Genomic DNA, 26,886 nt, shown 5'->3' with positions numbered 1-26,886 from the left:
TAACGATAAGGCATAAAATGGTAAGTTTTCAGAATTTTATAATAAAATCTTTTGATATTTTACTACATATATCGGCCAGTCGTCTCGCGGTGGTACTGTAGAAATGAGTGATTTCTTTTTCACCAGAGCACTTTGTTTCGGTGTAGAAAATGGAAAATTTATTAAATTTACTATTTAATATTTCTGTAAATAGAGATAAGATTGGCAGAATGTAGGCTTGGTGCCCATTTACGCCAATAAACGTAAGATAGAAGTATTTAAATTCTCTCGAGATATTTTTAAGGGTTATGTTGATTTGCCTGGAATTTAAGCCACAACAACCTGTTCTATTTCTCTTTAGTTTATATTAAGCAGAAAATCCTCCCCGATATTAAGTTATTTGATATAAAAATAACCTAACCTTCTGTTTTGAAACCAAGTCTTCACTTGTGTATCTGTCAAGTTAAGTTTTTTAGCTAATTCCATTCTTTCCTGAACACTTAAGTATTTCTGTTGATGGAAACTTTTTTCCAATATCTGAAAAAATAAATAAATTATACAGTTTAAGTTAATTGTGTACATTTTATAAACCGTACGAACAAAATTACAAATTTTTAATTTTACCGACCTGTAACTGATAGTCGGTGAATGACGTCCTGGCTTTTCTGGGTTTTCTACACTTCAAAAAAGGAGCAGTTTGTGTTTTTTCAGTTTTAAAATCTTCGTTACACATTCCCGCTTTTAAAAAGAAATGAAAAAATTCTTTAGGTTTTCGTAATATTCAAAAGCGCCGTTTGAAAGTACAGAAAAGTGCGAAACGTTTCAAAGAAGGAGCGGGTATCGTCTATAACGAAAAAATTGGTCACTTACCGGTTTCATTTTTGGAATTAATTGCTAAAATATCTTTGATGAGAAAAGACGAAGTTGAACTGGAAACTGCAAAGCATTCTTTCGTCTTCATCTTTTCTAAAACCATTCTTCAATTGGAGGGGAAACATTTTACGGCTCTGACCTCTCCTCGTTTCTCGTTTCCTATTGGTTAGAAGGCACCGATCATCCGGAGTTTCTTTTCTTTTTTTTCCCCTTTAAATTTAAAATTAAATATTTAAAAAAGTTATAATATAAAACAATTAAAAAAGTGACAGCGCAATCTTTAAAAATTAAGCGAGATACAGAATGTAAAATAAGAATTGTTACATTTATCGCCAATGGATACGGGCACGATAGATCTAAATTAGAATCATTAGATAATAATTTTAAAAGCCTTTTATATTTATTAATAAGCATAGAAAATAAATTTTGAATTGCAGTAGATAAATCAAATTTCTGAAATACTGGTAACTGTCAGCAGCTGCCAAGTGAAGAGTATTGTTTGTAAGGGGAAGTCTTAATCCACTCGATCGACTAAAGATCTATATAGTGAACAGAGTTGTTCTGGTGTCCCCGATTCCCATTCTTTGTTCGACAAACTCGATCCGAATTCTGTTTGAATAAACACAGCTTAGGATTATCGGCTTCTCTTTGCTTTGACAATAGAGTCTGATGGATTTGACTTCCTTCCCGTTGAATAAACTCGATTATGAACTGTATCTTAACCTGTGACTCTCAGAGAGACTACAAAGCGCATTTAAGTACTTTACCTTCTCCCATTTAATTGCCATTGTTAATATTCAGAACCTGTAATGCTTCATCCAGAAAAACATTCTACTTTTTCCATTACAAAATTAAATTCTGATCTCCGGAGCTAAATGAAAATAAATCAAGCGAATGTTCAATAATCGTACCGCTTCTAAACTGATTATTGATGTTTAAATAAGTTTAATTTAGTAAGTTTTAGGGAGGAATAATGAGACGGTACAATGCAATAAAGATTTAAGATATTTTCTTGATATTAATACCTAAATTTATTATATTAATTTAAGAATTATATTGTTTTATTTAGTTTATAATCAAGACTTATACTACTAAAATCGGTTTATATTCGCAATTATTTTCTAATCAATTGGATAGTGTATTATTAATCGCGTAAACGGAATTAATTCGTCGGTATATTGTCATAAAAATTCTTAGGACTTATGCAAGAAACAATTGTCTTTTTTTTTATCAGTAACAACTTTTTAAATATTTATTTTAATTGAAATAATTAAAGCCATCAACTTATTAGTAAAGTTATTTTATAATAAAGAGTGGAAACCAAAACTGGATTATTAATTTGTTTCGTTTCGCAAATAAAAATTATAAAGTTTATTGTTACTTAAAAATTCCTCAATTCTTCGGTGATCCTTCCAAATTACCAACACGTCATCTACATAGGCCTTTTTTTTGTTTATACAATGTCTTCCATGAATTTTCCTAGGACCTCCTTTTATTGTTATTTTTAAATGTAATTTTTATTAAAACAATCAATACGTGGGATTTATTACACTTATTTGTGAAAAATTATATTGATTTATACAAATTTTATGTTCTTTTTACATTTTGCATTACTTTTTCCAAGATGTTACTTTTAAGATGTTCATTGTTTTGTGTCTTACCTTTAAACCTTAATTAAGAGTCATCGATTAAGGCAGTCATCAATTTAGGCATATTCAAATTGACGCTTACTAATCATGTAGACAAGATTAATCAAAGCATCTGTGATTCTATATTCTTGTTCTTAGATTTAAAATTATAATAATCTTCATAAAATTTAATAATCATAGGAGGAATACTTTCAGTCAATAAAGCTGTCTTCATTTGCACGAAAAGCATTCTCACCATATGCTCCAGTCGCCACGTGTTAATCGAGCTGTAAATTTTTTCTCATTTGGTTGGCAATAACCATTTTTGAGCCTTATAAAACAGCCGTCTCCGGATTCGCCTTCAAAGATGGATTCTGCGATTTGTTTTATCTTTCGGCATTCCAGTTTTATACTTTAACTAAATACGAACTCGATCATCAATTCTATATAAAATTCTATACCAATAACAACTAAAACAAATTACTTAAACGGCTGTATTTTAATTAATATTATTGTGTTATTCTGTTGCTAAGATCTAAAAATCTTATAAACTTTATTAATTCAGTATTTAAAAAACACTAGGAAGAAAAAAGCATCGACTATTGCGGCCAATACAGTTAAAGCTCGTAAACACTTATTTATAATTTACAACTTTCAAAAATACATCGCGACTAAAAGCGATACAACTCAAATATCCACGTCGAGAAATACAAAAAAAAAATTGGCATTTTTTTCTGTATGAATGTTAGTACGTATGATGGGTACAATTTTGTTCACCCTGTTTGAAGCTTAACAACTCCTGTGCTTTTGGTCGAAAATTTCTGAAATTTTGCAGGGAGGTTTGTGTATTAGGAGGATTGTTGCTATTAAATTTTGATGGTTAAAGGTCAAAGGGGTAGGAAGATAGTGTGGGTCGTGTGTATCACCGGTAGGGTCGGACTTAATGACGATTTTACTCGTTATTAGCATTTAAATTTTTTTTTTATAAAACTCTTGCCTTCTCTCAAAATTAAGTTTTTTTTTTACTATCATAAAATGTTTTAAAATAAATAAAATATTAACAGATGGCGCCACAAAATGTTGCCAGGAAAGTTAATCAACTCGTTGCTGGATTTTTTATTTACAGCTTTTTTTTCGATTCCTGAAAAAAAAGTTTTTACAACTTTATTTCCTCAAGGCTGTGCTCACATACATAGAATTCAAACCACGAAAATCACCTGATACGAGTATATAATAATATTTCACTAGTCTCTCCTGCAGGCAATAGAAGGTGAGACACCAATAATATATCTTGATTCTACTGTTATAAAATGTAAAGTAGATATTCACGTACAGTATTAGAAAACTATGTTTATAAGGAGCAACAAAAGGTCCCTAAAAACAAATATTATAAAACTACAAAATACTAAGAACTTTAAAACATAAAAATATATAAAAACCACAAAAACTAGTCCCTATCCCCTGGCTAAAGCTATTACCTAATTTAGCATGTAATTATTGTTCCCAGTATTATATCTAAACATGAGAAAATGCGAAGTACCAGTAAAGTTTATTTTCCAGTTTTCATTCATTCATTTCCACATATTCATTTGAACATTCTTAAAAAATGTGAAAGGAAGAGTCTACGTATTCTAATATCATTCTTATACCTTTCCTCCATTTTCTAAAACTCGTCTTATTGCACACAATAAACGGCATTCATTTGAATTTTTTACTATAGAACCAAATATGTATGTAATCACTTTATCTAACGGATCTTACTTAAAATTTCGGTTGCAGCAAAACCCGTTCTGGCAAATATAGCCACTTTTCTTTCTATTCTTTGTTTGCAACGTATAGAATAACTGTACCATATTTCACGTAATGCTGTATGTACTGTACCTAATAATTCGTTCACACTTTCAGTTATTATTGAAATTCCAGCACGTACTAATTTATTTGATGCCAATTTAAATATCTCCTTGATTAAAATTACTTATAATATGAAACTTGATAACATGACTAATGTAAACGAGCTTTTTGTTATATCTTAGCCTTAAAAATATAGCCGGTAGCCACACCTCCATATAAAACAAGGAAGAATTAAGAGGAAAAATATAGAGAAGTAATTAACAAGACACTATTTTCTGGTCATTTTCAAACGTAGCATGGGCTATAAAAAATGATGACAACTTTTTCTGTGCATTTTTCGAATAAAGACAAAGTAAGCTGAGATTGCCCCATAGATATGAGATGCCCTAGACAAAATTTATTTTTGAGACCCATTAAAAAAAAGTGATGGAAGCGGGATTTATTTACATGTACGGTACAATAATATGAACATTTTAAAATGTAGAAACAGTCGGTAAAAAATAAATAAATAAATAAAAATAAACTAGTGATTCTCAACCTTCACCATTTATATACTTTTTATTACACGGGACATTAGCATCAATACATTCAAAAATTGATAAGCAATTTCATGTTTATTATTCTCAGGAAACAATGAAGCAATAAACTAATAAACTTTAATATATTGAATAAAATAGAAACATGGAATTATCTATGAATATAGCAATGGGAATAAATTTGAATATAAACTTTAAAAAATCTTTTCTTTCGTGGAACACTCGAGGTAGGTTTGCGGAATACTGATTAACAACCACTGCAATAAACTAATAAAAACTTACAACGGTTTTACAATGAATTCAAAACTTCACATAGAAGACTGCTCTCCTGTCTTTAGCAGCGTGGAATTACTGAATTCTGTTGTGCAGAGATATCTCTCAATGGACAAGATCGAAAGTGAAGAAAGTCTCTTGGCACACTGTTGATGGGAGATAGTTCTTGATCAATTTTAACTTCGAAAATGATCATTCTGCAAACGCAACACATACGGCGCAATTATGTTTCCAATAATTACAACATTGATGATTTAAGTACTAAAATATACTACCAAATTTGCCAGGCCTCGGACGTAGCCTTTTTTTTTCTGTGGCGGGTCGTCTCCAATTAATACTGAAAATAAGTAATATTCTAACGAAACGTATTGTGATGACCCCAATACATTTTTAGAAACTAAACGTGTATTCTTGATATCACGTGGATCCTCTGAAACTTATCCGCGAACATCTGGAATTCCAGGCCTTTTTAAAACATCCTCTTATAGAACAACTTGCCATAATCTGTCATGGATAAAATAACCCAGTTAACTAGTACAATGAAGAAGAAAAGCAAAAAGAATTGAACAAATAATACTCAATATAGGCCTATTTTTTGAAATTTGCTTATTTTTTAAATACTTGTTCAATGTTAAAATTATTATTTAGCAACTTTCTTCACCCAGAAAGCATCGAGAGTGAACATATAAATATTTTAGAATTTTAATGATACCTCATGAAAATCTTTATAAAATCGAAAATTAGAAATATTTCTAAATTTGGTTTTATATTTTAACAACTATTTTTAATAAATTCGTTTTATTCTTGCAGATATTTCTTGTTTTTGCACTATTAAAAGTTAGTAAAGCAAAGCTCCTCACTAATTTGCCTCAGCACACCGAACCTCGTGTAAACAACACGAATATGCGACGAAATTTTCATGTACAGTACTGTTTTTATACTGCATTTTATTAAAAGTTAAGAAATATTGATAATTTCCATACATTATCAATAAAGCAGCAAATAGCTTGTTACAATTTTCATTGTATCAAATTAAGTTTTTTCATCAAACCAAAACTAGCATGTCACAATTGATCAAGCATTTTGTAAGGCCTTAAAACTTTCTAGCCCATACTAATTTCCTAATGAGCTAGTTTTATTGAATGTTAAAGGCATAACTTTCTTCTTACAGATGGGTCTTATGTCTGATAATTTAGAAATTTTGATGGGGATTAATGCATTTTTGAGCCACTATCTATCATTATTAATTAATCTTGCACATATTATAAACACTTTATTACATAAAATTTACATATCGAAATTTAGAATTTATTTCTGAACATTACTGGACAAAAATTAATTGAGAATAAAATAATTTCTGCTCAATAATTTACACAGTTTATTCACGAGTCTATAGTTATCGGATAAGTTTGAAAGATTCATGAATTATCACAGTGATGAGCAAAAACGAATTAAAATTTCAAGTTTTTCATAAACTAATGGATAGAATTTGCGTTTTATTCTGATATATTGATTTTTCTGAAAGCAGATATGTATGCCTTACAAAACTTTATAATTTAGAAAGTAAACCCGGAAAATAAATTTAATATCTAAAAATATTTTATTCCATTCTGAAATTCATTTCAATTTTTTTGGCATATTTAAATCTTCATTGATAATCATAGCAGTCTAAATTCTCCAGCTTGTAACATTGCTATATTGTCACTTGACAGACACGGTGGAGCCAAAAGAGAGATAAGGTCTATAATAATACTCTGCAGCAATCGATTTATCTGATCATATTTTTGAAACTTCAATTGAGGACTCGAAACCTCCATAATTACTTTCTTGGATATAACTATTCTTAATTATGCCATTACTCCTCAGTAGTTAAGAACAGAAGCTAATTTACCGAAATTAATTCTTAGCCTTAGAGTGTAACTTCAGTTTATATATTCATATATTCAAGAAAATCTTTTCTTTTAAATGTTTATTTACAGTAAATAAATAGACGATTGATAGTTATTAGTTATTAAGCGTTCAATTAATGCATACGATCTGAAATTTATTTTTTATTTGTAAAATATCCTCTTAACTGATCGCAAGAAAGATAAATCTATAAAATGAACTGTTTATTTTTATAAATTTTTATTACAGCATTCATCATATTTATCTTATCATTTAGAGTTCATCTCAACACTTGTGCTTATAATTATAAAAAAAATAAAGAAAAAAGATAAGACTAAAAGAAGTAATGATTTCATAGGATTATTATGGCATTTACATCATTTCTAATTACAGTATTTCAAAGATGAATACAAAACATAATTAGAAATTTAATTTACTAATAATTTTAATGCATAAATAGAATTTTTAATTTTAATTTTTGCAGTGGAAAAGGAATATTTGCACATAAAAAGTGTCGAAAAAAAAAATTGTATTATGAATAATATATGTCACAAACTTTAGTTTTATTTATATTTAATTTTTTAAAAATATTTCATAAGTAATTATAATAAAGTGTATCTTCTATACGAAGAAATTCGCCACGTAAAACATTTTAAAAATTGTTAAAAAAATAAATAGGTACACTATCTCAGATTCTTATCAAAGAAAAATAAAGTTTTATATGTTTAATTTTGTAAATTACGAGGGAATTTAGTCGAACCAAAGTCCTAAAATACAATGTAAAACAATAAATTATTATTAAACTTATCGCATCTGTTCTACATTTATTTTTGACAGCCAAAAAACAGGAGAATGAGATTACGTCTGCTTGCTCTACCTCAAAATATATTTTAAAATAAGATTATTTCGAAATTCATAAATGACCTTGAATCACTTTAAATATTTTTATGGACCATTTTCATTGACGTCACGTCACATGATCGAAACTCTTCCGTCTCCCAATGGAAATAAATTATTAAATGGAAAGTTCATATGAAGTTATTAATGGATTTAAATATAAAATGGATAGCATAGAGATTCAATTTATGGTCAAGATAAAATATTTAGGAGACATATTTAATGATGACATTAATTGGATTTTCTATGTAGATAGTTTATGTAAATTAATATCCAGGTTTAGAGGAATTGTAGAACTGTTTTGGCATCTTCTAAACAAAGATACTACGAGAGTTTAGTTTTATGTCAATCGAAACTGGTGGTGGATCAATGGTATAGAAATTTGGAGTTTCGCAACTAAATAACTTATATATAAGATCTTATTCACTCTATAGGATAAACTTTATAAATATCTTATGAAAATATTAACAAGAACTATATATTATAAAACTTCTAAAAAATAAATATATAAACTGAAATGAATCAAAAGATAGATTCTGGAGAGAGAGAATTACTTTCAAAAAGCAAATGTTGGCTTACATTCTCCCCAAGTTTAGGCATTTAATAGATCAGAAAGGTACAATATACGCTGGTACTATGTTTTAAATAATTAAAATCTGGATTTCTGTGCACAGGCCAAATATATACGTAAATTATAAAATTAAAATAAACAATGGGAAGTAAAGAAAGAAATTGATTTAACAGATACAAATTAATATAGTTCTAAAGCAGGGTCTGTTTGATCATTATTTAATGTGACCTTTAAGATACGGTTATATATAAATATTATAATAAATTTCGACAAATACGCAGTGAATTGTGAGAGGATCACCTGTACGCAACAGCAGTCACACCGGAACTGGCCTTGCGCCACTCGTACTGTAGGCTTACATAATGGAAACTACCGTGCGTCCAACTACAGTTGTACTTCATCCCGCCAAATTCAACGCTACTCGGTTTCAAAAATAGCCTGTTTTCGGGAAGCCGGATATTTGGTCCAGTATCTTGTTACGTGTTTTGTGCTTAACTATTTGCTGTTTTTTTATTTGTTTTTATTTTCAAAGAAGTCATTGTGTGTCATAGAATTGGAATTGTATCCTATAATTATACAGCGAACATAGCTTAGTTCACGCTTCACTGTCACTGTTACAGTCACGTGTGCGAAAGGTTCCAACATGGCAGAATGTAAGATGCGCGTGCTCAGAACGGACACTAATACACGAACTAATCAACTATAATTAGCCTATTTTATATTTCTGATATAGTTATTATTCCATTAGACAATCTTTCTTAAGCGTTATTTGCGAATAATAGAGTAGTGCTGTTAAATTTATAAAAACTATTTCATAATATACTATCATTTGCGCCAATAATGGACATATTTAAAAAAGTTCGCTTTGTTTTTTGTCACAAAGCTAAGTATTAAGTATTGATTACCGAATGGCATGATGAGTCATTGTTGCCAAATATCTTTAAAATAGGATGTTCAGTAACTCCAAGAGGTCCTTTACCTAGTCTTATGTTGATATAAATCATTTCATATATTAATTAATTCATTAATTTTCTTATATTAAATATTTCAGTTTTCGGTTTCAGACTGATATCTTCATATCTTATAAGAATATACGGCTAACGCATTCTACCATGTTACGCGCCTAACCGGCGCGCAACATCGCGTAACGCCGACAGAGAGAGAGAGTGTAAGTTCTGATAATGGACGGGAGGTTGATAAATATCTCTATCGTAGGGAATTTCGGAATGGATGATCTTATGAGGAAGGAAGATAGAAGAGAAAACGGACACTCACAAAAATAAATAAAAGGCGTGAGCACGGTTCTGTTCTCTCCGTCCGAGAGTTTTCTTTTTCCAGCTATTCCCCTCGGAGGCCCTCGAATTGTCACCGGAAAATTTTTACAACGATTACTCCGGAATTGCCTCCACCATCCAAGAAACGTTTTCTCACTTCCTCTCCCTCTCTTATTACACTATTGTTTTAACCATTTGCACGAGAATCCGATTACAATTCCAATCCGGCATCCAACGATCAAAATGATAAATTTATGGCACCAGGATTTACACGAAGCATATGTAGCCGACATTGTTTCTCTCGTGCGCAAACCCGCGTTGTGGACCACTTAAACACTTACACGAAATGTACTCGAGCGGATTCGAACTTCTCCCCCACTGTCCGAAAATAACAGCCAAAGTTTGCAAGCATGAGAATTTGAGAAAATCTTGTGTATATCTAGTGAGAAATCTCTTAAAAATAAACAAATTTCCCCACTAATCGATCTCCGAGATAATTTAATGTTAACTTTATGTGCTCTACTGTATAAATAAAAAAAAAAAGGCCCACCAGTGGCCGAGTGGATAAACCACCGAACACTGGTGGGGTCGTGGATTCGGCGCCTGGCCAACGGGATGGCCATGTGGAGTTTTCTGGGTTTTATTCACGTTAGTAACACCTAAATAGGGGTCGGTTTCCCTTAAAAGCTCTCTCGGGTGGCAGATGGTCTACGTGTTGCGTTACCATAACCAAATAAACCAAACCCGTATAAATAAACCTATATAATAAAACTAAAGCAAACTGATCATTTACACTCTATTTTTAACAAAGTTTCATTATCTTTAAAAAAGTGTATGTAATTTTCTCGACTACCTCTCTCCTTTTTTTATTATAATAGTTTTTATGTTTACAATTCCAAATTTTCATATTATCCGTGTAAACTTTTTAGCTGATAAATTTATATCAAAAGGGATCACGCAACCTCCGCATCTTATTAAAAAGCGTACATCGCGTATATACGTTCACGCATTTACAGATGCATGTCGCTAGATGGAAGCGCGATCGTTTTAGTCGCCAGTGATAGTTTTGTGTGAGAGATGTTGAATGCCTTCGCTTCGTGTAAATCGAGCTTCACGGTTTAATATGACACAATTTCTTACTTTAGTATAAACACTAAGGTTATGTTTACTTCTCGTATTCGAATACAGTCATATGTTTCCCAACGCGTGCGAATTCCTTGGTGTTGGGTTGGGCTGACCCCACAATTTAAATACAGCGAATCTTACGTCACCAATAGAAATTTGAGTGTTGTGTACGCTAGGTCGAAAACCATTGATATAAACAATCGAAATAATGAATTATGAAGTGGCATGTACGATATTCCAATTTTCTTGAGTTGAGTCGACTCTGATGTATCAGGTGCCATCACTCGTTACTCGGTATTGTGGATGTACCCAAACTGATGACAGGCAAGGAAATACTCTTAATGCCTTCGGGACGGTAAGAGTTAAAGCGTAATCGGAGAAAAAATATTTTATGTTGCTGCGATTTAGAAAACGAAGCTTGGATAAAACATTCATATGATGGGAACAAAGTATATGAAATCATCTTAGTGCGAATAAATTTGTTCACATCCTACCATGATATGAAGTCATTAACTAGTAGTGAGTGGACTATATAATATAATTAAAGCAAACCGATCATTTACACCCTATTTTCAACAATTCCATTATTTTTAAAGGAAATCTTCGAGGGACAATTTAATTTTTATACCACAATTCGTGTATCTATCTACCTCTACAAAACGATAGCGATTAAACTAGTAGTGAACTTCACCGCTTACATCTCATAAAAAGTATGAGTTGTAGTTTGGTAGTATTATAATATTTGGTAATCGAATCCGGATTTATGGAATATGAATTCTTTAAAAAAATTGATCTATAAAAAGAATAATAATTTTTAATTAGCCTCTAGCATATAGCATTATGATATTCAATAAAATTAAGAATAATGTTTTATATAATTGGGAAATTCATCGAGTGCAATCTTTAATTCATTTGATTGGGGAAATTTCTACATAAAAATTTTACTTTGAATTATGTTCCCAAATCGATTATTTCTGTATTCGATATTAATATACAGCACATGTTTATTGGCTTCATTCCAAACCATAAGTTGTTGTAACTGTAAACACACAAAAAGAAATGTTGATGGAGTGTCACGTTACTTGTTTCTTCAATAGCTAAACATAAGTTTAGTAACTACTATAGAATTTTCTAAATAAGAGTCATACTTATGCTCAAAAAGAAAACAAAAATTCATTTCTTGATACAATTTAAAATGAAGATATTTGTCGAGAATGCTATTATTATTTGTTGGCCTATTTTTATTAATTCATATACACTTATAAGTAACTTACATAAAATAGAAAGAAATAATAAAATATCACAAGATATTTAATGGGTCGTTTCGTTCTAACTACTTATGAACTGAACAGATGTGATAGATTAATGATAAGAATTGATTACACAAAATACATCAAATGTTCTTTTAAATACATGACATGTACAGTGGAATCCGGTTATTATAATTACGGAAAATGTTATCAACCGACTATTGTTATCATAATCAGCCAGTCTCTACTCTATATAAAATTAGTTTAAAATAGTCTTCCTATTATAATCAAATTTCGGCTATTGTTATCAATTGTGATAATTACACTTGGGAACGAACGATAAGAATTCTTAGAAAATTCGTACTAAATGAAACTTACTTTTAATTAAAGCGTGTCTTATGTCTTCTACATACTGCAAATGCATGACAAGAATTATAAGAGAATACGTGTACTGGAGACCTTAAAGCGTATCTTTGGGGTTAATGTTATCAGTTTGTTATTATTATCGAAAGTTGCAAGTCTCAAAGTGATCATAATAAGCGGATTCCACTATATAATATATAACATAATAAGAAAATAGATAACAACATTCTTATATGTGAGCAACATTCTCTTAAGTATGATATGAAATCATTATTTTTATACAAAAAAATGTAGTAAATATTGTATAAAAACTGAATTTTACATTATGTAAATCATGAATGATATGCATTTTCTTGAATATATTGAAATTATATAAATAGAAAGATAATTTATTTTGCTCTTTACTAGAATATTCGATCCACCATACTCTTTTACGTCAATTTGACGTCATTTTACGCTTTCTCATTATAAATATGACGTCAAATGAAACTTAAAAGTTTATATTATTCTGAAAAAATGAGTACATCTTAGTTGTAAATAATAATTAGTTATCTTTTTATATTAAAATTATAGTATATTTATGGAAACATTCTTTATCTTGAGTGTATTACAGATATACAATAAGTTGCATGAATTCTATAATAAAATACAGNCTCAACGACAAAGCGACAGGAATTACAACGTAATAATCAATTTGGAAGATGCTGACCTTTAGAGGATGGGTAACCATGAAAACATTAATTATTTCAAATGTTGTATCAAATAGAGTCAATAAATGTACGAGTAATTAATAGCATTAAAAGCATTATATTGATATTTTCATGCAATAAAATTTGACAAAAAAATTATTTTTATTAATATACATTAAATGCAATGGAAGGAATAATTTGTAATAAATATGAGGCCCGAATCTCTCGGGTTTCTTGATAAATGGCCTACTAATTTTAAGTAAAATTGCAACTATATTCTAAAACAGTTGCCGTAGATGTAAGTTAGACCGTTCTGATATATCTAATACAAAATCTAATTGAAACCAATAAAATATACAAAATTTATGCATTAGAAAAAGTGTTTTTTTATACTTACATAATTAAAATAATTCACAAATTAAACTGCAAAACAACAATCAACGACAAATCTAATCAAAACATTAAAGAACCAAGTTTAATTAATTAATTTTTCTGTAATAAAAAATAGAATATTAGTTTAGTATAATAATTCTTAGAATGTTATCTGACAGAAGGGATTTATCTATAAGGTGGACCAAGCAATCAACTGAAGACCGAGGAAATCCTAAGTATTATTTCATTTAGGATTCTTGAGTGCTAATCCTTTACTGTACTAGCACACAAAGAACAGAGACAAGCGACGTGACACTACATATCAATAAGATATCCCTAAAAACGCTCAAGGACTTCATAAACATTATTTTCTTACGAAAGATTAAAACTGAAAATACTGTACTTCCTTATCTATACATATTTATTTTTCATTTCCGTTTTGGTGACTAATACTTTTAGTCAAGTAATTCGTAAGCTGACTGTATGTGAACGTGACTTAAAAACAAATACAGTATACGTTATACATACGAGACAAATTAATTTGTCATAATAAAAAGGAGATTTACCAGGAAAACAAAAGAGTAAAGCTTAGAACTGAAAATAATGAGGAAGTGATGTTGTAACAAGGATAAATTATTTCATTAAGATCATCAAAAATGTACACAAAACTCTAATGTTTTCCAGAATATTTTAGCAGTATGAAAGAAAAATGATCAAAATATAAAATAAATTTATTTCTGAAACATAATTTTAAAAAATAATCTGTAAAATTATTATAAGATAGATTATAAGATTAATAATCTATTATAAGATAGACATAAAAATATCTGATTGATGGAAACAATATTAATTTTACTAATTTGGTTAAAATACAGAAAACAGTTATTAGTATTTTTAAATTTTAAAGAAAATAGAAAATTCTACTCTTATACATGAAATCTGGGATAAGTTATACTAAAGTATACTTCTTATTATTAGTATATTTGTATAGTAGGGTAAGATGGGGCTATTCGGATAATTTCAAAATCAGGCTACAGGGAATATTGTTTTATCAGATGTACTGTACTTACTTCCATTGAAAAGTCTATAGTTATAGGTAATAAATGATGGTGTTATCGGTTTTAAACGACTTTTTATTAAAAATAGAAAAGCGGTAATTATAATTAGTATAAAAAATAGGAAAGCTTAAAAATTATGGGGTTATTTGAATCAAGAAAAATATTACTTAAAACCTAATGAAACGATTTCTTATGTTCTTTTCCATTATTTACAGTAGATACACTTACCGTAGCGAAACTCCTATGCAGATTGCACACTTTTTCATATTTTATCCAATAGCTTGATTGGTTTTGGATCAAGATAATGGATACACAGAAATCACACGAAGCACTTTCATCACATCAGACTCAATTGTGATAATTACACTTGGGAACGAACGATAAGAATTCTTAGAAAATTCGTACTAAATGAAACTTACTTTTAATTAAAGCGTGTCTTATGTCTTCTACATACTGCAAATGCATGACAAGAATTATAAGAGAATACGTGTACTGGAGACCTTAAAGCGTATCTTTGGGGTTAATGTTATCAGTTTGTTATTATTATCGAAAGTTGCAAGTCTCAAAGTGATCATAATAAGCGGATTCCACTATATAATATATAACATAATAAGAAAATAGATAACAACATTCTTATATGTGAGCAACATTCTCTTAAGTATGATATGAAATCATTATTTTTATACAAAAAAATGTAGTAAATATTGTATAAAAACTGAATTTTACATTATGTAAATCATGAATGATATGCATTTTCTTGAATATATTGAAATTATATAAATAGAAAGATAATTTATTTTGCTCTTTACTAGAATATTCGATCCACCATACTCTTTTACGTCAATTTGACGTCATTTTACGCTTTCTCATTATAAATATGACGTCAAATGAAACTTAAAAGTTTATATTATTCTGAAAAAATGAGTACATCTTAGTTGTAAATAATAATTAGTTATCTTTTTATATTAAAATTATAGTATATTTATGGAAACATTCTTTATCTTGAGTGTATTACAGATATACAATAAGTTGCATGAATTCTATAATAAAATACAGACGTGGATTTAAGATTTTTATAATGAATTACAACTTAGCCTTCGATATAATTATAATGAAACATTATAATTACATCGAAGGCTAAAGCGATTAAGGCATCAACCAGTCGCTCTGGGTCGATCCCAGTCTCCCAGTAACCCCAGAAATTTTTAAATGGCAGTCTGTCCCGGATANTAGCAAAGGAAACGTGTCGAAATACTGTATAGAGCAAGGTAGAGTGATAGGTAAGGAGTTGAACTAAAATTCTACCTCTTCAAATTGTTTGGATTCGGGTAGCATTTTTTGAAATAAAATTATAAATATTGAGCGTGGAAAAGTTGCGATCCAGTCTTAAGTCCAGAGCTTATCAGATGAAGGGTAATTAGGAAAACGCTGGTTCAAACTCACCATCTCTTTCCAAAATGGATGAGTTTAAAAAGGAAGATGATAGCTCAACGACAAAGCGACAGGAATTACAACGTAATAGTCAATTTGGAAGATGCTGACCTTTAGAGGATGGGTAACCATGAAAACATTAATTATTTCAAATGTTGTATCTGTAATCCAAATAGAGTCAATAAATGTACGAGTAATTAATAGCATTAAAAGCATTATATTGATATTTTCATGCAATAAAATTTGACAAAAAAATTATTTTTATTAATATACATTAAATGCAATGGAAGGAATAATTTGTAATAAATATGAGGCCCGAATCTCTCGGGTTTCTTGATAAATGGCCTACTAATTTTAAGTAAAATTGCAACTATATTCTAAAACAGTTGCCGTAGATGTAAGTTAGACCGTTCTGATATATCTAATACAAAATCTAATTGAAACCAATAAAATATACAAAATTTATGCATTAGAAAAAGTGTTTTTTTATACTTACATAATTAAAATAATTCACAAATTAAACTGCAAAACAACAATCAACGACATATCTAATCAAAACATTAAAGAGCTTTATTTCATCAAATCCAGTTCGATCTTTAATTAATTAATATTTATTAATTTATATTGCTAAATTGAATTAATTCCAATTAAAAATTAAGTAAGATATTTATGGTTTTTAAATATTCATCATCTGCAGATGATCTAACAGTGATTACCATATTTATCATTAAGCAACAGTAAATTATAGATCATATGTAAAAAGTATCATGTATGAGTCAGTAAAATTTCTGATGTAAATATAAAAAATGGCCGTCAGTAAAATTCTACTTCTGTGATAATTTTAAGATACAATGAATATAATATAAATATAATGATAGACACGACGAAATTTATTTTTAAATTTACGTTATTTGTGTGGTGGTGGTGGTGACAGAAGATTTTGCTTTTAATATACTGTATACACAATTTGGGAACCCCTGGTATAGACTGAAACAAGTTACTAGAAAATCTATGGTATTTCACATCATAATTTTCATACATTATAATATTTAGAAATTATAAAAGTAATCGAGAATAAGCAGAGAATCAGAAAATTAAAACTGTTCAAAATCGTTTTGTAATAATAAATTTCAACCATTACTGAAATGATAAATGAATTTCTGTCAAATATTTGCAATAAAAACAATTAAGAATAGACTACGGAAGATAAACATAATGCATGTCAGCAATGAAACTGAATATCACAATACCTTTTTAGTAACGAATATTTCGTAAAAAGTTTACATTCACTAGAAAATTGAAAAATGAAGCAATACGGATGAGTCGTGAATAATACGTTAATATAATAATAACACTAAATGATTAATACCATATAACGTGGAAGAGATAATACAAATGTTTTATGCAATAAACAATTAAAAATAAGAAAGAAATACGAAGACGGATAATTAACGGCTTAAGCTGCTGAAGGCTATCTTTAAATACAGATACACCACCGAATTTCCGGCATTCTTGATTACAAAGCTTTAACGGATTAATACATTAATGAACTAATGTACACATCTTGTATACATTAATACAAATATGATTTAACAAAAACTGTAGGCAAATTTATTAATTTCTGTACTTGCAAAGAATGCTATAGCAATATTGCTCCCAGAGAGGCAAATTTTAGAAAGTGGCGTTTACGTTTCACATCACCATCTTTCTTAGAGCCATAGCCAGAGTTAAATTTAAGCAAAAATAAACTAAGAATATATTAATAACAAACCTGCGGTATCATCACCAACGAGTGAAGAGTAAATAATGTAAAGTCGGTAAACTAGTTTAGTGGAGTGGGAATTTCAAATTCCCTATCGTAATTTTGTCCGGATTAAGAGTTGCCGGAAATTCAATAATGCACCAGCCATCGCAATGCGTTTATAATTCCTGTATTATAAGAAAGATGCATATGTTTAACTAACTGCCGGTGCCGTAGCTCTTTAGTAGAAATATCCGTAATAGACTATAGAAATGATGTAATAGTTCTAGAGGCATAACTATAAAGTCAGGGATCCATTCAAAAGAATTTTGCTGGAGGTTATTCCAAGAATTCTGCAAAAATTTTGTTAGATCTGGCTCCTGGCCCCATCGTGGTCCAGACATTAGATCCAGTAAAATTTCAGTTCAAGCTCGTTATTTACACCACTGACCAGTTCCGTAGAAATAAATAATGAAATGGTTCATTATTTTTTGCTGTATTTATCAAAGATGAAACTTAAGTGCTATGAAATATAGGCTATATGGAATATGCTTATTAAAATCTAAAACCATTTTTGAATTTGACAATTTTAACAAGGAAAAAATACTTTCAAATTTGACAATATTTGAATTCAAATTATTTTTACCTATATGCCCATACTCTTATCAATTTCTGTTTGTATTCTTGTCTACTTGGACCTTTTTTATTAATAGGACTTATTACACCAGCGTCCTATTAATAAAAAGTAGACAAGGCTATAAAAAGAAATTTGAAATCAACTCTTTCTTATAAAGCACTAGCGTACAGTTTAGCAAAATTGAAGCTATATAACTGAATTTTGCTTATTACGCGATGTGATGCTTTATCCAAAAGTTTTAGCATAACTAAACTATATTTGTAATACTATATTAGAGTACTTGACGCTTTAGAAAATCCGAAAATCTGTTAGTAGTAAAAGAAAGAATTAAAGTAATTAAGTTAAAGAAAAATTAATTAAAAATTACAATTGATAGTACCAGATATTTAAAAGAACAGAAATAATACTGAAATGTATCAATATAAGTAATGTTTACGTATTATCAAATAAGTGTATTTAATTTTTTAGATTACATATAATCTATAGCATTAAATATATTGATTAAACAACAGTTTCATTTGATATATTGATAGGATTAAGATAATAATTGGCTATTATAAAATTTATTTTTTATTAGATAATATTAATCATAATAAGAGTAAACAATTTTTCTCAATATTTTCAGCGAGGAAAAAAAATTAAATTTGCATAAAGGAGACAAATTAGAATCAAAATTTATACACTCGCCACTGAATGTATATATCTTGATTCCAAGAGGTTTTATCATTTTGCCACCACTCTTCTGTCGTTTGGGTACATCAGAGAGTTTTTTTACACATAGCCATTATGAGTTTGATTAGACTCATAATGATATGGTTTGGTAGTGAAGAACAGACTGCTCATAAATTTCTGAGTCGCAGATCAGGACTGGAGTTTGGATCTTCCACAGCAGTAGACTAACACTTTTATAGCCTTCGAGAGCTATAATCACTTAAAAAAGAATAATTTAAATACAAAAGAATTTAAATAAAAAATTTTTTGCCAATTTTGATTTAAATATAATGTTGATACGAATTCTTTGTTGTCTTGACGTTCGTATTAATAAAATAAAATAATTTAAGTTATTTTTTTATCCACTGTCAAACTTAATTCCTGTCCACGACACTATACTTTTATTAAAATATACATTTTTCAAATTATTTTCAATATTTATGAAACATCTCAAAACAGTACAATTTTAAAATGTCATCTGTCTAAATTATTTATAAAATAGAATATTTTATAAAATGAATTCTCAACAAAAATTTTTTAAAGTTATTTTATTTTAAAACTTAATAATTTATTACTTTAACTTTTTAAAAATTATTGAAATAACTTCTAAGGTATAAAGGACTGCTTTTTTGTGTATCTTATTATGTAAATAACAAATTACTTATATGAAGTTTACACAAAGTAAAATCAAGAGTAATAAGCTCAAATTTTTATTTACTGTGAACAGAATTCGATATCTTTAACATATTTTCTAGGAACATACTTCAGAATTTCTTTTATTATTCCTAATAATTTTAAATGTTGATTTTATTTTTTAATAATTATCATCATAAACAAGAATTCAAATGTTTTCAGCCTTTTACTATAAAAAAACTATAGTAATATAAAAATTATATCTCATTTCTGAGTTTATTCATCCCAGCACATCCAATTTCTGTTCTTCAAATTCTTAAGAATAAATCTATAAATTTTAAAATTTAAAATTAGATGATTTTATAAACTCATAATGAATTTAACATCTAGTTTTTCTAAAGTCATAATTTTCTAATTTACAAAGAAATAAATTAACATGTTATCATATTAAATCAAAATATCCAAACAATTAAATTAAATAAAATTCTTTTGATGATAATTTTGAATCATTTTGTAAATATTCTAATTTTAGTGAAATGTTAAGCAAAAAGATAAAGATAAAAGCTTTATATCATAAATAAATTAAAGCAACAGATCGTTGGATATTTATTTAAATCTGACAAAGGTTTAAATTTGCTTTATGAACTCAACATATAGGAGATCTTATCACACTATAGACCTACCCCCCTTATCCGCGGTTTCATCAACTGTCATTTCATTTATTCACGATTTAAAAATATTAAATAAAAATCCAAAAATAGAAATTCGTAAATATGAGTTAATAAATTTTGCCTGCCTGCTCGGACAGCGTTACGAATCATTTCATCAACTGTATTTTCAGTCACGCTGTAGCATCCATGGTATAAATAATCCCACACTTGCGGTATCGCTACGAATACTTTATTGTGCTTTATATAATTTATTTTGCATAATATGGTTGCATAATTATTAAATTAAACTGTATCGTAAATAGTATATTTTAAAAAATATATTACTGTATATAGGGTTTGGTATTCCCCCATAACCCTCCGAGGTTATGGGGGAATACAGTATACGTGATACTAGCAGAGCTGCGATGGAAACTATATCATCTTATACCTTGTATCAATTGAAAAAAGTTATTACGATATTTCAATATATTAAATTTTAAATAATAATAAAAAAAATGTCTTTAATTTTACAAATAAATTACTCGTTTTCTTTTTTTTCCTAATTCTAATTTTAAGTGTTGAAGAAATAATTCGAAAAGATCATATAATTTCTACTAGGATTGCACCCTTAAGTACTAGAAATATTATTATTTTATTTATTTATTTTTTAATTTTATAAATCTGCGTTTTGTTAAACTTTTGTTGTATTTAAATATAACTAATCCCTGATGAAGTGGATAATCCTTAATTGTCTGTATTAAAGATTGATAAAATGATACTGGTAATTTTACATAGCTTCAATTAATAACAAGTGATTATATTTACTCCGAATTTTTACAAATTTTCTGAAAATAAACGAAAATTAAAAATTAATATTGAATTTTTTACTACTTCATTTTTATATTAGTGTTCTAGCCAGAAGGCCAAAAATATCTGTAATATTTTCTTCGAGATACACGAATCACAATTATGAATTTTTGAAAAAATTAAAAATAGGATTGTTAAAAAATTAATTAAAGTGTTTTTAAATTAGTGTATATTTTCGGCAGTTTAAAACACTTAAAAATAACTATTAATAATTAACAATTTTTAATATTATTGAATATAAATGCTACAATAAAATCTAAAGCGGTTACCGGTATTAGGATTTACTATACTAATAGTACATTACCATACAATATAAAATATTTATGTGTCATAAAGCAGAACTTATTCTATAAAATATGTAAAACTAAAATTCTAAATGAAAATGTTTCAGTCTTCTCAGACTAAGTGTTGTATAAAAATTTCGATTAAAACATCCAGCAACGAGTTGCTTAACTTTTCCGGCAACATTTAAAATTTTGGTAGCGCTATCTGTTTTATGATATTTTATTTTAAAAACTTTATATTTTTAATTATTATCAAATGACAAAAAGCTTAATTTTGAAGATAAGGATGAGTTTAAAAAAAAATGTAAATGTTAATAACGAATAAAATCGTCATTAAGTCCGACCCTGACACGCGAGTACCCTTTTATCTCCCCATCCCTTCGACCTTTAACTACCAAAATTTAATAGCATCAATCCTCTTAATATAATACAGTCGACCCCTCTATAACACTGTTGATAATTCCGTTTTATATGAATTCCATGTTGTACGAGTCACTTAGATTTTACAAATGCGTGAGCCGTTCACAGCCCGGCACACGTGTTTGTGAAATCTAAGAGACTCGTACAACATGGAATTCATATAAAACGGAATTATCAACAGTGTTATAGGGGGGTCGACTGTAATTTAAAGTATGTTTTATGCGAAAATGGTACTCCTAATTGAAAAAAATTGTTCACAAAACGATTTTTGTAGTCAATTTTCTCAAATAGAAGTGCTGTTTTTGGATGAAACATAGAATTTTTAGCGTATAAATAAAAACGAATAGATGAAGTTTTTATTAAATTTTTTGTTTCGTTTCTTTGAAGCAAAATATCTTTGTCATTATAAAAGATAAAGTTTAATATTAATTTTATTTCAACAAATTTAGTAACATAACAATATACGATATAAAAATTAAACGTTTTGAAGTAATTGTAAATAATTTATATGAATTTTATTGAAAGTTTGAATAAATAGAAGTAATTTAATTGTAATATGTTATTAATCAAACGTTCAGCTTTAGAAAATTAGACAATTTTTAAAAGATATTTTATTAGAACCTTGAAATACTTTCGATAAATTATCTAAATATCGCAATGTTATCATCGTTACGTTAGCATTTGTATTTTATTTAAATATATCAATGGCTTAAACAACTTTTCATGTTTTTTTTTTTTTTTAAATCTTCAGCTAAAACATTAGAAATTTCACTCTACATTTAAAAAATATATATGAAGAAAACTTTTCATTTGCTTGGGATTTTTTTTATTACAGAGTACAACTATATTTTACTATAAAGGACAATTATCTATTGCGAAATTTTTTTATTACCGGAATTTCCATCGCGATTTTCAAGTTAGCCAATATCACTTTATTCTTTGTAAAAAAAATTGCTATAATTAAGTATTTATGACATACAAGCTGGCCCAAAACTCAGTTAACCGTAACAGTTTTAAAGTAGAATGGGTTTTAATATAGTTTTTACTAAGAAAGTTTATAAAAACAATTTAAAATGAAGTATTTCACATTCAATACAAATTTACAGCGTTCCAATATTGCTACAAATTTTCAATTACAGTTTTCGATTGTCTTAATCGCAAATCCTTCACTGTTTCTGTTTTATTTTTATATCTTTAATATGTAAATCACTTGGTAAGTGAGTGGTTCAATAGCCAGAACACAGTTCAGTAAATATTTCTTTCACTATTGCATAGTTTTTGTTATATTTCCATAGATTTTGCAAGATAAACACACGTTAATGTAAGCAAAGCTTACAATTCATATTTTACAACCATGCTATAAATACAAAATGAAGCAGCATGGCATGTTATTTGAATAAATCGAGTTCTGAAACAATAATATGCAGTAAGTTGGTTTCAAAATCAGTTATAACTATTACTACTACTAGTTATTATCATAAAATATTCTTCGAATAATTTTCAGTAAACTGATTTTTGGGCAACACTAAAATAATATATTTTCCATTTTAAATAATTAAATCAAAGTTCTGATAAAATCCCAAATAAACTATGGAAGAATTCCATGGAATTCAGCATGTATTCTAATTTATTTAAAAGACAATCTATATGATCAACAGAATTTTTTAATTTCATTTCATGAAAAATTGAAAGAAACAACGTTTTTATATGTCAGTATATATATATTTTTTAATAAATAAAATTGAGTTTATTTTCAAAGTGAATTTTTCTGTTATTAAAAATATTTTTTAAGTTTAAAAATAAATTAAAGATTTACCGAAGAGAAAACAGAAAGTAAAAATAGAAAATGCATTAAAGAAAAAAGGATAAAGTTAAGGCAATTTTTAAATTCTTAAGAAGCAATTAAGAATGAAAGTGACCTTGACGTTGTAAGATATAAGATGATTATGCGCTTTTATTCATACAAATATTCTAACTGTAAATTCTTCCTCAGTCGTATAAAATGCACAAATGAAATAAGTCATGCGAAATATTTTTTAAAAATTTACAAATATATATTTTTGAAAGGTAAAAGAAATATTTTCGACAATACTGTACTATAAAATGAAGATAAAGTATATATTTTATTATATTAGAAATTTTTATGCAATGAAAATTCGTACATTTTTAACATTCGTTCGATTTTTTTTACTTTAATTTATTATTATTTTAATTGCACTAAATAAAATAGAAAATTAGTGCCTGTTAGTCTATTTTTCTACATATTGCTTTTTATTTACAATAATTCAATTCATAATCAAATTAAAAGGACGTTTAGTACGTGTTTCTAAACTATTTAATAACTATGGAATGTATACAATTCATCAATTTACATTATAAATATAATAAATTATTCAAAGAATATGCCAAAAGTTTGTCACGTGTGATTTTATAAGGTTCGTGTATGTTTCATTCTTTATATGTTTCATACAAGAACAAAATTACGTGTCAATTAAGACACGTAAAGTCTAATTTATTGCTTAAGCTTAAGACGAAATTTGTTCTTATGTACTGTACAGGTAATTTGCTATATATAGAAGATAAAAATGTACGCAACTATGTCTATTTTTAATTATTTATATAAAGGAATCTATATGTTCAAGCATTTAGCGTAATTTTTTTTCTTTGATTACTTAATATTTTACACAAATAAATTTAGAGTTTTAGGCGAAAAAATTATATTATATAGGAAATAATTAATTTAATTATATATTTTATAAGTAAAAAAAATTAAGTACTTCCGATAATTTTAATATCATAAATCATTGTCCTAATTATAATTTAATTTATAATTCTGTGAAAGCAAAACAATTTGCGAAAACAGGAAGTGTAGCCAACACGTGCGCTCTATAGCATATAAATTATTGTTTAATTTATTTTTACTATAAAATATGTTTACATATATCATAACAGTATCTAGATAATGAATATTCAGATAATAATAATAATAAAAAAAAACTTAAATAAAATTCCTTATAAGATACTCTTCTACTTCGAAATACTGCAATTAAAACCTACAAATTATTTCAAAAATATTTTATTGATTTAATCGATTTAATATTTTCGATACGTTAAAATTAAATAAATTAAAATTCTTTTAATAAAAAAAATGTATTTTTTTTATTATTAAACGAAAGAGAAAATTGATGTTATGATAAGTCCAATCAGCTTAGACATAAAAACAAACCTTCACTTGATTTTCGTACAAAAATTCTGTTTTATTTTGATTTCATTTCTATAAAAATTGTAAATATAAATTGCTAGGAAAAAGTATTTAAAATAATATTTATGGCTATATAAATTTTCTGAGAAAGTAGAATAAATAAATAAAGGCTCATCAATTCGTTAAAATAGAAAAGAGTATGTTATTCTGAACTTGTCTTTTTACTCTTTCCGTCCGATAGGCACTAATGGGCCTTTTAACTATAACCTGATGGGTTCAGCCAGGTTGACGATAGCGGCAGAGTGCTGAGGGATGCCAGATGGGGTGCGACATGTAAACGGGTTGGGTTAGACCACCCATGAACTTGGGTTGCTTGCCCGAATTCGATCCCGGTCTCTCAGAACGGTAGACTGATGCCTTAGCTGTCTCGGCCGTAGTTAATTAAATTGGTTTGGTGAGCAACACTTCATGCGTTACACGACAAATTTCCATTCCCTTTTGATATATAGACAAAAATGAAAAGTTCTGTTTCATATTCCACAGTTCTTTGCGTTGTTAATCGAGGAGACCGATAAAACAAGTTCATCACCATTTTTGTATATTAATTTACATGAATAAATTACCTCAACATTTGAATAAACATTAATTTAAAACAGATAAAATATCGAAAATGTACTTGAGATATTTTTCCTAAAATTTTTTTTATTGATTTGAAACAATATTCATTCTCTTTTTTCTTGAATTTATTGAAAACTTGTTCCTCCCTGTACATCATACTTTTTCTTTAATAATAGAGTCGTGCCGGTTATCTATCTAACACCTTTCGGGGGAAATTTTTGAATTGAAATAACGTGACTTCTGTTTTGCTTTGGAAGTCCTTGTATAGTTAATTGGGACCTTCTGCCCCGGGGTTTCCATATCTGTACTCGTCTTTTATCTATCTAATTCCCTTCTTGAGATTAAGGAAAGACAGACGGGCGGACGACAGTGGGAATTTAGAGGTCTACAATTTTTAAAAGTTGCAGCCCAGAGTAATAAGATATTATAAAGCTTTAAATAAAATTAAATCTCTTGAAATGAAAATTACAACAGACTAATTTTCAAACCTATAAAGTTAATGTGATAAATAAGGTCCGGATTCTTGGGTGCCAACCCCACTCTGTTTTTGAAAGGGGCAGAGTGTAAAAAGACAAACTACGTCGGTTTTACTGCAGTAGGCCCAGTCATTGCCAAATTGTTTAGCATCCAAATACACCCAAATCGCAAACCGGACGCCAAAACGGTGAATAACAAGCACCCAAACTATATATTATGCACCCAGCTTCCCGCTTTTTTTACATTTTCAAAGCATATGCTGACAATTATCTCTCTCTTTTTTTTCTTTGGTGGTTTTTATTCATTCACTTGAGGGGGAAAAACAAATTCGTTAAACCGGAACAGGTATGCTGAGAAAAATAATACGATAATTAGCTTACTTTCTTCTTTTGTTGAGAGAAAAGGGGTAAAGCGGAATTTTCTGGACTAAACAACTAAGCCTTAGGGTTGTTCTAAGAATGTAAACAGATTCACTGAAAATCTGCAACACGTGTTTTCTTTTCTAAGAAAAGAACAATCTAGAAAATTCTGTATTGAGGTCACCTTAACCTGACTTGTGAGCGCAACAGTTTCAATTTCCTTTGTTCGG

The 26,886-nt window shown here is 28.3% G+C and overlaps 1 protein-coding gene across 1 annotated transcript; it reads right to left on the bottom strand.

Annotated features, from left to right (window-relative positions):
• Window positions 1–375: 375 nt before the first annotated feature.
• Window positions 376–8,884, bottom strand: LOC111624991 (homeobox protein ceh-30-like). The gene is made up of 4 exons (XM_023368001.1): window positions 8,796–8,884; window positions 850–1,062; window positions 608–717; window positions 376–516 (listed from the first exon to the last, which is right to left on the bottom strand). The coding sequence occupies exons 2-4, from the start codon at window positions 953–955 to the stop codon at window positions 376–378; spliced, it is 357 nt and encodes a 118-aa protein (XP_023223769.1). The 5' UTR covers window positions 956–1,062; window positions 8,796–8,884.
• Window positions 8,885–26,886: the final 18,002 nt, after the last annotated feature.

Source organism: Centruroides sculpturatus, unplaced genomic scaffold, assembly GCF_000671375.1.
Source record: "Centruroides sculpturatus isolate CEXI.00-Female unplaced genomic scaffold, Cexi_2.0 scaffold269, whole genome shotgun sequence".
Lineage (NCBI taxonomy): Eukaryota > Metazoa > Arthropoda > Arachnida > Scorpiones > Buthidae > Centruroides > Centruroides sculpturatus.
This window is presented reverse-complemented; position numbering and strand designations above follow the sequence as displayed.